This window comes from Carettochelys insculpta, chromosome 30 (assembly GCF_033958435.1).
Source record: "Carettochelys insculpta isolate YL-2023 chromosome 30, ASM3395843v1, whole genome shotgun sequence".
In the NCBI taxonomy this organism is placed as follows: Eukaryota; Metazoa; Chordata; order Testudines; family Carettochelyidae; genus Carettochelys; species Carettochelys insculpta.
The window spans coordinates 10,725,138-10,737,610 of record NC_134166.1 but is presented as its reverse complement, the minus strand read 5'-3'; the positions used below and the strand labels follow the sequence as shown (position 1 = coordinate 10,737,610).

The following is a 12,473-nucleotide window of genomic DNA, read 5'->3' as shown; positions in this document are numbered from 1 at the left end:
CCCTTCCACCAAGCAACATGGCTGAGGGGGCATCGGCAGAAGAGGTTGGGCACCCAGTCACTCACCAGCAATTGGAGGAAGCCGAGTGACCCAGCCCCAGCCAACTCCACTCCCCCAGCTCCCCACAACATTGCTCCACTTCCCACAGCCACCGGGGAGTGCCTGACCCCTGTGCCCCCCTTCCCTCCTCCTGCCCCCAACAGTTCCTGCCCCCATGGCCTGGAGTACAGTTCCCCAGCTGGTGGATGGGTCACCCCAACTACCTCAGAGGGCTACACAGGGCACCAACATTTCTAGGGCCATCCCCAGCAAGCATGGGCCATACAGAAACACTTCACTACATTATGAAGCTTGACCTATGAGGAGAGGCTGAAGGATCTGGGCTTATTTAGTTTACAGAAGAGAATACTGAGGGGTGATACAATAACAGGCTTCAACTCCCTGAAGGGAAGCTCTAAAGAGGTTGGAGAGAAATTGTTCTCAGTGGTGACAGGTGGCAGAAGAAGGAGCAGTGGTCTGAAGTTACAGAATGAGAGGGGTAGGTTGGATATTAGGAAAAACTACTTCACCAGGAGAGTGGCGAAGCACTGGAATGTGTTGTCCAGAGCGGTGGTGGATTCTCCATTCCTAGAGGTTTTTAAGTCCCAGCTTGACAAGGTCCTGGCTGGGATGACTTAGTTGGTGTTGATCCTGCTTGAAGCAGGGGGCTGGACAAGAAGACATCCTGAGGTCCCTTCCAGCCCTATGATCTCCCTCAGACAATGGGCTGTAATTGGAAATAATCAATAAATAAGATAAAGAAAAACACAGGAAGATTATATGTTTGAAGACCTTTTGTAGCAGGACCTGCAAAGCAACAATTATTTATGAGTCTGGGTGTTGTTTACTATTATGTCCACTTTTTTTATATAGGCAGCATGTACCTTTCCCAAACCTGATGCCGGGAAAGGTGGGTCCAGGCATGTGCAAACATGTCTGTGCTTGTTCAGACACACCTGCCATATTTTAGACATTATGTGTCTGAAAGGAACCCGCACAACAGCTTTGGATAGGCAAGTAAGTGTCCCTGCAGCTGTTTGCAGACAGTGTTTGTTCTACTCCAGTTTGTACCCTGTGCAGGGTCTGCACTGAAAGGACACAGCCACAGTGGCAATGCAACAGGCTTGATGCTGTAGGCTTGATGAGAGCTCTGCTTTGGAAGGCTTTACAGAAGGGGCTGAGCAGTTGTGTGTTGATCTGGTTCTATGACCCGTACTTCTCTCTGCTTCTCATAACCACAGAATCACAGAACACTAGAACTGGAAGGGACCTCGAGAGGTCATCTAGTCCAGTCCCCTGCCCCAATGGCAGGACCAAGTATCATCTAGACAATCCTTGATAGATGCCTATCTAACTTGCTCTTAATTGTCTCCAGTGATGGAGATTCCAGAACCTCCCTATGCAATTTATTCCAATGTTTAACCACCCTGACAATTAGGAAGTTTAAAACTTTAATCATTCTTGTTGCTCTTCTCTGGATCTTCTCCAATTTCTCCACATCTCTTTAGAAATATGGCATCCAAAACTGGACAGAATACTCCAGATGAGGCCTAATCAGCGCGGAGTACAATGGAAGAATGACTTCTCATGTCTTGCTCACAACTCTCCTATTAATGCATCCCAGAATCAAGTTTGCTTTTTTTTGCAACAGCGTCACACTGTTGATTCATATTTAGTTTGTGGTCCTCTATGACCCCTGGATCCCTTTCTGCAGTACTCCTTGCTAGACAGTCACATACCATTCTGTATGTGTGAAACTGATTATTCCTTCCGAAGTGGAGTATTTTGCATTTCTTCTTATTCACTTTATTCTGTTTACCTCAGACCATTTCTCCAGTTTATCCCAATCATTTTAAGTTATGAGCCTATCTTCCAAGGCAGTTTCAACTCCTCCCAGGTTGGTATTATCTGCAAATTTACTAAGCTTACCTTCTATGCCAATACATAAATCGTTGATGAAGATATTGAACAAAACTGGTCCCAAAACAGCTTCCAGCATGATTGTGAACCAATAACAACTACCCTCTAAGAATAGTTATCCAGACAGTTATGCACCCACCTTATAGTAGCCCCACATAAACTGTATTTGCCCAGTTTATTGATAAGAAGATCACATGAGACCTTTTCAAACGCCTTACTAAAGTCTAGGTTTACCATATCCACTGCTTCTCCCTTATCCACAAAACTTGTTATCCTAGCAAAGAAACCTTTCAGATTGGTTTGGCATGATTTGTTCTTTGCAAATCCATGCCAGCTCTTATCTATCACCTGATTTTGTTCCAGATGTTTGCAGATGAATTCCTTAATTACCTGCTCCATTATCTTTCCTGACACATAAGTTAAACTGACTGGTCTGTAATTCCCTGGGTTGCTCTTATTTCAGTCTTCTAGAATCTCCCCAGACTTCCATGACTTTTCAAAGGCTCAGATACCTCCTCTGTTAGCTCCTTGAGTATTTTAGGATGCATTTCATCAAGCCCTGGTGACTCGCAGACATCAAACTTTTCTAAGTAATTTTTAACTTGTTCTTTTTTTAATTTTAGCTTATAAATCTATCCCCTTCCCACTAGCATTCACTAAGTTAGGCATTCCTTCATCAGACTTCTTGGGGAAGACCAAAACAAAGAAGGCATTAAGCACCTTGCCATTTCCAAGTTTTCTGATTTTGTTTCTCACTCCTCACTGAGCAGTGGGCCTACCTGTCCTTGGTCTTTCTTCTGCTTCTAACATATTTATAGAATGTCTTCTTGTTACCCTTTATATCCCTAGCTAGTTTGAGCTCGTTCTGTGCCTTTGCCTTTCTAATCTTGCTCCTCCATATCTGTATTGTTTGCTTATATTCATCCTTTGAAATTTGTTCTAGTTTCACCTTTTTATATGACTCCTTTTTGGTCTTGAGATCCTGCAAGATCTCCTGGGTAAGCCAAGGCAGTCTTTTACCATGCTTTCTATCTTTCCTACACAGTGAATAGCTTGCTTTTGGGCCTTTAATAATGTCCCTTTCAAAAATTGCCAACTCTCTTCACTTGTTTTTCCTTTTAGTTTTGCTCCATAAGAACATGCTTCACATAGTCATGTTCCAATGACATCTTATTTACAACACTCCCCCGATTGTCACCGCATGTCCTGTTAGGTTCCCTGCCATGCTCTAATTTGTAGGGTTTGGAATTTGCTGAACGAAGATATTCAACCTATCGTATTTGACATTTGCTTTTCCTCCAGTGCTCTACCTGCATCCTCAGTTACTTTGTCTTCCAGCTCTGCCCTGTGAGCAGGCATTCCTGCACTGCCGTACGGCGTGATGGTAACATTTAGAACACGCTCCAGGCACACATTAGCACTAACTCCTTTGATGTGCAATTCATATCACCTACAGCCCAGTTCACACAGCTGTGACTCCTCTGGCCGGGGAGCTCTGAGTAGCCCCGGGCAGCCCACAAATCATTTCTCTCACAGGCAGTGCTTAATGAGTCCATGCACAGCTGCTTGTGCAAGTACACACAGGGGTTTTGCAGTTCTGGCCTCGCACGGGCTCGCTGCTGTACTTCTTCCTCGAGGTTTGCCAGGAAAGGCCTGTAGAATGAACCCTCTTCTCTTTCCGCATCCTGGGCAGCCTCTGGTGGTGGGTCTGAGCAGAACTGGAGAGGCCCAATCAGTTTGTTTTATCAGCCCCATCAGTGCCCAGATGCTACCAACCCTCTGAGCTTCTTTGCTCTTTTATATGATGTGCTTTTAAATCCTTTTCCTTTGTGTGTCAAGAAAACCCGTCAGCTTTTAGAATTAAAAACTGCCTCTGGCTGAGCTCAGACCAAAAGTCTCCAGACAATGACCTACTGTGAGCAGGTCCCACCTCTGCCCCAACATTCTTACACGTCATTCACTTCTGCTGAACTCTGCCTCTGAATCGGTTGGCTCTCCTGCTTGGGGTCCAGGATCTCAAACAAGGCCAGTGGCCTGACCTCATAGCTCTGTTCCTCCTTTAATGCACAGACCCATAGAAACAGATCATGCCCTTTTGTGCAACAGCCAATGGTTCAGGGTTAACGTTTCCAGAGTCCACTGGGCTCCCTCCCTAAATTATGAAGCTGTTGGAAACAAAATGTAATTGTATCCCCAGAAGCCATAAATTGACTTTGATGCTGTACAGTCATCCCCCAGTATGCGCGATTTCGATTTGTGCTTAACTTGTATTAATGCGAGTTAAATGCAAATTGGAAGTGTTCCAGCTCCCACAACTGGGGGAACCAGGGAGAAGCGACACCTGGTTCCTGCAAGCCAGGCTGCCACCTGGTTCCCGGCTCCCCGCACCCCACCAACTTACGTGACATTCAAGTTACGTGAGGGTGCACAAGAATGCAACCCCCGCATAACTCAGGGCACTACTGGATTGGGCTGAACAGGCAAAGCTCTAGCCAGGCTGGTCTGCACTAGGCAGACACAAAGAAAGCAAACAAAACCCCACTGCATTTCTTTGCCAGCCATATTATAAATACAGTAAAACCCCAATTATCTGATATAATCAGGACTGACGGATGGTCACATAACTGGAAATGTTGGATAAACCTAGGGGGCGGAGGAGATGGAGCGGGGCTGCTGGATGCCCGGGCCCCTTCTGCTGGGCAGCTGCCAGCTGCCTGCAGTGGGCCCAGCTGCCATGGAGCTGGCTGCTGAAAAGCATGAGGGCGTCAGTCATCAGGACACCTCTTTTTTTTCAGTAATTTCTCAGGTCTCTCACCTGCTGTCTTGTATTATTTAAGGCTCTAAACTTTCTAAAGCATCTCTGGTTGCAGCTTCCGTAAAAGTAAACGGGAAAGTGTTGCATAAACCCAGAAAACTAAATCTCTCAGTCCCTCAAATATAATAGCAAACCGAAACACACCTGGCACTTTGCTAAAAATGTCTCCAAGCTTGTATTTCCCCCCCAGTATAGAAAGGATGTGGATGTGGAGCAGGTTCAGTGGAGGGCAACAAAAATGATTAATGAGTGGAGCACATGACCTATGAGGAGAGGCTGAGAGATCTGGGCTTATTTAGTTTGCAGAAGAGAAGAGGGAGGGGCAATTTGAGAGCAGCCTTCAACTGACTGAAAGGGGGCTCTAAAAAGGATGGAGAGAGGCTGTTCTCAACAGTGACAGATGGCAGAACAAGGAGCAATGGTCTGAAGTTACAGAGAGGGAGGTGTAGGTTGGATATTAGGAAAAACTACTTCACCAGGAGGGTGGTGACACACTGGAATGTGTTACCTAGAGAGGTGGTGGAATCTCCATCCCTGGAGGTTTTTACGTCCTGCCTTGACAAAGCCCTGGCTGGGATGATTTAGTGGGGGTTGATCCTGCTTGGGGCAGGGGGCTGGACTCAATGACCTCCTGAGCTCCCTTCCAGCCATTGAATTCTATGATTCTATGTATCTGTTTATCTTAATGTTATTTATTATTTATTGCACGCGTTCATCAGAAGGGGAGCTAATGCTTCATCAGGCAGGAGGGTGTTTCTGAAAGACAGGTGCTTGCTAATGAAAGAGAAAAGAAGGGCTGCCTGCAAAACAGGTTTTCTACAAAAGATCTCTCAATTATCAGTATTCTCCTAAGCCCCAGGACCTGGTTTACATGTTTCTTTTTAAAACAATCTCTGCATCTGCTGGGATTCATCCTATATGATCATAAAAGATGAAAAAACAAGAATTCCTGTGGCACTTTATAGACTACCAGATATTGAGCATTGGCCTGCTAAACCCGGGGTTGTGAGCTCAATCCTTGAGGAGGCCATTTAGGGACTGGAGTAAATAGATGTCAGGGATGGTGCTTGGTCCTGCCAAGAGGACAGGGGACTGGACTAGATGACCTCCCGAGGTCCCTTCCAGTTCTAGGAGATGTGTGTCTCCAATTACTTTAATAAGCTTTCATGGGCAAAGGCCGGCTTCAGCAGATGAGAGTTTAAAACTGGAGGGCTAGATAAAGGGATGGAGATCTGAGGCTGTTTCTTCAGACAGCCAAGGCAGCCACTTGAGCTTCTGGCCTACACACAGCGAACTCTAGGCTGGGAACCTGCTCTGCAGCACACTCCAGGAGCTGCTCCACCCTGAGCGAAGGGGAATGCCACCGAGACTGCTACCATTCCCATAGTGCAGAGACTGCGGTCAGAGCCGGACTTTCCCATGGCCATGTGGCAAGGAACTGTAAGGGAAGGGACTTTCCCCTGTGCCCTTCCCGGGCCCCTGCTTCTCCATATGCAAAAGAGCACAGGCAGAACGGAGCCCTGTGTTACAGACGAGGGAGCCAAGGGGCAGACAAGCTGGACAGTGACTTGCTGAGTGCCTGGGAACATGGGCTGCTGACAGCGGAGTTTCTCACAGCCTCAGCTTCCCCAGAGCTAGTACCAAGCTCGGGCTATTCCCCTGCTTTGTGACTGAACACCTGCCAGGTGCAAGGTCCCAGTGCAGGGCTCTGGAGCAGTGGCTGTCCGTGCGTGGGCCATAGACAACCAGGAGTCCGCAGGCCATCTCTATCACGTCTCCAAAGAGCAGCACTTCTATTCGATATGACCAGACCACTGCTCTCGACCTAATGAGCACAGGTGCTCGATTGCCCCCTCAGCAGGGGAGGCCTTTGGAGCATCAGAGGCAGCCAGATACTGGGAGATGCACCTTGCTATTGCTCTCACAGCTTGGTTTTGGGGGTTCCCGAAGGTTCTCCAGGGTGCACTGCTTCCCCTTCGCTTCCTAGCAGCAATGCACAGGGCTCAGTTGCCCAGCTCTCGGGTGTGGGCTGAGCCTTGTGGGGAGACCTGTCCCTGGGGTGCATCACCAGCAGGTTGCAGGCCAGACGGGGGCCTTGGGCAGAGGCCAGGATCTGGGAGTGGAGGCAGCAGGGAGGGGGACAGCCCCTATCTCAGGGATTCATGTCCTGGCTGTGTGAACAGCACCCAAGTCTCTTCACAAGTAAGTGGGAGCCGAGGCCCAAAGCTTTGGCTGGGAGATGGGGCTTTTTTACTGGGGGGCAGGGTATTTCACTGCCCGGACAGGCTATGTGGTGTTTGTGGGTATTTCTCTCTCTCTCTCTCTCTCTCACGCACACACACAGAACCAGAACCAATGTAATGAGCTGTGCGTACAACAAATAACAACCCCCGTGTGTGCCTGGGAGTGTCTGTCTGACTAGGCAGGGCCCCACCCAGCCACCCAGCACAAGAAGGGGCTGATAATGGCCATCACCCCATGGACGGTATGATATCGGCTTGAACAGAAAATTCTAGACTCCTGCCCTGGAATGGGATTGGTTGGACACATTTCCTCTTCCTCCTCTGCACAGGGATAAATCAGGTCCCTGCACCCACAGGCGGGCAGCACCTGGGGCAGCCTTCAAGCCCCAGCCTCCCACCTCCCTCTTTCATGTTCCTGCCGCTCTGACCCTCCTCTCCGAGTCGCTCTGCAGGTGAAGACCATGGCGAAGCTGCAGCTTTGGCTCCTCATCCTCGCTGGTCTCTCGGGAGCCCTCGCCCAGGAAGGCAGGGGCAGAGCCAGTGGCGCAGAGTGTGCCAGGCTGGGTTGGTAAGGGCTGTAGATCTGGGGAGTTAAGTCTCAGCTTAGGTCAGAGTTGATGTACTAGGGTTGCATTAGGTGACCCACATCAGATTGGAGAGCAGCACGAGCAAAGCTCTCAGGTGCAGGAAAGACCCCTGTGTGCCACCAGTCTCAAGCAAAGGTTGGAGGCCTGGTGCCACATTAATTAAAGATCCTGCAAGTTTCTAACAATTACAAACAACAAGACATCTTGTGGCACGTTATAGACTAACAGATATTTTGGAGCATCAGCTTTCATGGGCAAAGACCTGCTTCCTCACATGCATGAGATCACGACTCACACATCTGATGAAGCGGGTCTTTGCCCACGAAAGCTGATGCTCCAAAATATCTGTTAGTCTATAAGGTGCCACAAGACTTCTTGTTGTTCTCGAAGCTACAGACTAACCCGGCTCCCTCTCTGATAATCATTACAAATGGTTTTCTAACATAACGCAGCTCTGTGCAGCCTCTACCGGTGGCTAATGGTGAATTAGTAGGTCACGGTGCAAAAAGTTTGTGGTTGTCTGGGTGCACATGATCACAGGCTAATTGCCCTGTTTGTTATCTGCAAACAGTACAGTCACACAGACATCTGGCACCCTAGAGGGGCCCATTTTCCAAATGTGAAAACAACCGTGAGCTAAATTAATTGGGAGGAAAAAATTAAAGGAAAAATGTGAGTGGTAATTGGGGGGTTGTTTAGAGTCTTTTGTTGGGCTTGCAAAAACCACAGTTGCAAAGAATGTTACAAAAGCCTCCTGGCTAAGCAGGAAGCGGGAGCAGAAAGGCGTGGCGTTGTCATTCGTGACTGCAGAGGGGAGCCAGAGCAGGCTGTCTAACACTGGGTGGGCTATAGTGCCGTCAGAGCCATGTGCCAGCCCATATTGTCCTGAACGTTGGGCTGCCTCGTCAGAGCCAGGGTGGCCCAAAGCTGAGGTCTCCAGATCCAGGGGCCCTGAGATGTGGTGCCAGGCTGGCAGGGACCTACTGAATAACTTGGTTTTCACAGTATGACCCGGATCCACCCCAGACGAGGATAATAAGACCCGAGCTCTGGTTCCCCAACATGGAGCTGGGCACTAGCTGTCGCTGGCGAGGCTGTCCAGCTTGGAGCACTGGCCCGTATCTGCACTCTGTGCCAGAGAAGTGATCGGCGCATGGCTGGAGAGGCAAGGCATGGCATGCTGGGTGGCGGGTGGCTCCCAGCTGTGAGGCAGAGGCCAGTTTATGCTACAGTGGCTTAATGGCGCTTACAGAAGTGCTGGGTTCTAGGCCTGCCCTTCGCAAGTGTCTACAGATCTTGCTTTGTGTGGAAGTAGGGAGCCTGACTTGGGAGGACACGGGACAGGACCTGCGCTGGGAACTCCTTTACCCAGAGCTGGCCGCATTACGAGGGGCGTGGCGCTCCCTGTCACAGCCTCCTACCTGCAGCAATTACGTGTACTATGTATTTGCTACCATACAATTCTCCTGCCATCCCCATCACAGTCTCTTGCACTGGATAAGGGTCCTACCTGTCAAAACCGACTCCCCAGGAAACCCCTCCTTTGCATTTGGACCCACGTAAAGTGAGGTGCTGGTGGAGTACCCTCCTCTGGCCACTCAGCTCAGCAGCTCCCCTGTGACAAAGCACTAGGATGACAGGCCCCATCGCCGCTGAGAAAGCCTCTACAGCCAGCAGACTACAGGAAAGCGACCCCCGAATCCATCAGCACTGAAGGCAGCTGATCGCAGGGAAGAGCTTTGAGCTGACCCTCTGTAGGCCAAGGGGCTCTCATCCTCAGCCACACCACCACCCTCCCTCCCCTCCCCTCCCCTCCCCTCCCCAGCTCCTACCCCTTGGCCCTGCCTTCGCCTGTCTCTTCTTCCCCTGGCCTAGTTTCCTGCTGTTCAGGCAGCTATAGACAGTTTGGCCCCTCCCCAAATTCATAGACTCATAGAATCCCAGGGCTGGAAGGGAGCTCAGGAGGTCACCGAGTGCAGCCCACAGCCCAAAGCAGGACCAGCCCCAACTAAATGCTGCCCAACGGCAGCAGCTCCAGCTGCCTCCAGCCTGCTCAGTCAGAGCAAAGGGACAGGGTAGCCGAGATTCAGGCTTTCTATTATGGAGCTGATGTAACACTCTAAAACCCACCTGCCAAAGGTCCCATTGTCAAGTCCTTTAGGAACCTAAGTTTAATTGAGCCTTGGTCATGTCCGTGCCCCTGTGACACACCTGGAAAAGGGCTGAAGGCTCTTAAATCACTTGGGCGCTTTGGAATATTTTACCTGGATCTTCAGACAAAGATGGCAGTTGCCAGAGAGCAGACTGAACTCCTCACTGAGCTGTCAGGCTACGTCCCCGCAGCAGCCCGATTTGAAAAGGAGCTATTCCGAAACAGCTGTTTCAAAACAGGGCTGCTGTACGCAAAAATGTATTTCGAAACAGCACTTGGCTCTTTCAGAGCACACAGCCAGCACACAGAGCACCTATTTCAAAATAGCTATTGCTGAATAGGTGCTGCTAAGACAGGGAATGGCACTTATTTCCAAATAGGCTCCATTCGTCCTGCAATGGGGTTTACCAATTTCAGAACAACACACCTGCTCTTTCGAATGTCTTTGGAAACAGCAGTTGTGTGGCGTAGACGCTCTCAGGGCTATTTTGACATAACTGCTCTTAGCTCGAAATCACTTTGCTTTGTAGACATCACCTGAGTTGGCTACGTGCCCCGCCCTTCAATGTGTGCGTCTTGTGAGACACGCGCGTGACAGGCAGGCTCACTGGGGGCACCGTTGTGCACTCCTAACCTGCAGGGTTTCACGTATGGGCAAGAGCCACGGAGCAGATCTCCCAGTTTAACTCCACGGTACATGTTCATGGGCAATGTGAGGAGGGGTCACCCCCCCACCAGCCCACAAAGGGTTAATGTAGCTCAGAGGGGTTGAATGTTGGGACAAAGCCAGTGAAGGAGACTTCGTTTGGGTGGCTTAGCACTGGAGGGAGCCCAGCTGAGCAGGGCAGGCAGGACAGCTGCTCTTTCCCTGAGCTTTCCCCTTTCCTCCAGGGCCAGAATCCCTTGGGTTTCCTCTCCCTCGGGTCACATCTTTTTCCTCACTAGACCCAGCGACTTCAGGCTTCTATGCTGCATCCCTTTCTGCTGCCAGCGTCCTGGAGTTATGGGCCCCTCCCTGTTCCTGCTCCGCCGGGCTCCATCTACAATCAGGGCTTGTCCCTCAAGCCTCTCTCCCCCTCAGGCAGTTATCAGGTTACTGGCTGAGACACATTACGCCTTCATGGGCTAGTGGTGGTAACCACTGCACTGCAAGCAGGATCTTCTACACCTCTGGCTGTCTGGATGACCAGTGGCTGGGACTGGGAGAGCTTGCGGGATTATGGAGGGACCTCTGGGAGTGCTGACTGGCCAAGGGATGTAGGAGCAGAGCAGGCAGAGCTGAGAGTCAAGACTGACATGTCCAGGGCAAGTCACAGGGTGGTACAAGAACCGGCATGAACAGCGGGGTCTGTAGCCGGGGCGAGGGGTGACACCTTCGCACCAGCACCACTGCCCATCCCACAGAGTCTCTCGTCTCTCCCAGACCTGTATCGAAAGGTGTTCATCTTCCGGACGGACCCCAGTGAGGCCTACGTGGTCGTTAAACCGGAGCCAGAGCGGCCGCTGCAGAACTTCACCGTGTGCCTGCGATCCTATACCGATCTGAGCCGCCCATACGGCCTCTTTTCCTATGCCACGAAAGCTCAGTACAGCGAGATCCTGCTCTTCAAACCCAAGCCTGGAGAGTACAGGCTCTACGTGGGGGGGGAATTTGTCACTTTCCGAGTTCCGAGTAGCCATATGGACTGGGAGCACGTCTGCGCCAGCTGGGAATCCGCCACAGGTATAGCCGAGTTCTGGGTGAACAGGAAGCCCTTACCCAGGAAGGGGCTGCGGAAAGGCTACTCGGTCGGTGCTGAGGCTGTGATCATCCTGGGGCAGGAGCAGGATGCCTTCGGGGGCGGGTTCGACTTCTACAATTCGTTTACGGGTGAAATGACGGACGTGTACATGTGGGAATATGGGCTGTCACCTGGCAAAATGAGGGCTGCTTATCAGTCTCTGCCACTGCCCCCCTGCCTGCTGGGCTGGAGGAACCTGCAGTATGAAGTGAGAGGTGATGTGGTGGTGAAGCCCAGACTGAGAGAGTCGTTGATCATTTGAGCACAAGGCTCCCACCACTCCACAGCCCCAGCCCAAAGCCATAGCGCTCCAGTCCCTCCTGGGTGATTTCAAGAGGCCGACCCCACCCCAGAGCCTAATCTCATGGCCAAACCGAGATGTTTGTGACGTAAAGGAGACAGTGCCCTTCCCCAGTCCCTGGTGCTCGTATCGTTCCTTGTTACACACACTCAGGCGAAGTGCAGTGCTAGGGAAGGTCCAATCCAGCCCAGAGCCAAACGACAAAGGTTCCGGGCCCTGGGCACAGAATATCCTCAGCATCGCCTGCCCCTTGGGACTCCCTGCAATGGTTTTAATTTTTTAGGAAGGACACAGGGGGGTCTTGGTTTCAGACTTTGCCTCAGACTGCCAGGAACATTTGTACTCTGCCCCCAGCTTTGGAGCAAACTCTTGGCAGAACCCCCCTGCTGTGCCACAGTGACATGCCCCAAAGAGCCTCATGTGTCCTTCAGGGTCACACACACAGCACCACTGCTTCCTGGGACCAAGCCTCTGAGCTCCTGCACTCCTGCCTCACGCCCAGAAGCCCATCCACGAATGTGTCCCTGATGATTAGGGCTGACCGAAAAATAGAAACCTGTGGAACTCCCAGGATGGACCCTGCGTTGCAGAAAGAGGACAGACAGGTGCATCTTGGCATATGTAGACCCAGATCT

General features: G+C 50.7%; 1 protein-coding gene across 2 annotated transcripts; it reads left to right on the top strand.

Annotated features, from left to right (window-relative positions):
* Positions 1–7,381: 7,381 nt before the first annotated feature.
* On the top strand, positions 7,382–11,996 carry LOC142003697 (serum amyloid P-component-like). Of its 2 annotated transcripts, none has more exons than XM_074980853.1 (2): positions 7,382–7,542; positions 11,180–11,996. In XM_074980853.1, the coding sequence occupies exons 1-2, from the start codon at positions 7,479–7,481 to the stop codon at positions 11,797–11,799; spliced, it is 684 nt and encodes a 227-aa protein (XP_074836954.1). In that variant the 5' UTR covers positions 7,382–7,478; the 3' UTR covers positions 11,800–11,996. The 2 variants fall into 2 exon arrangements, 1 of the variants encoding a protein (XP_074836954.1); XR_012642872.1 differs by lacking the exon at positions 7,382–7,542 and adding an exon at positions 8,615–8,769 and having other exon boundaries at positions 11,180–11,316.
* The last annotated feature ends 477 nt before the right edge of the window (positions 11,997–12,473 follow it).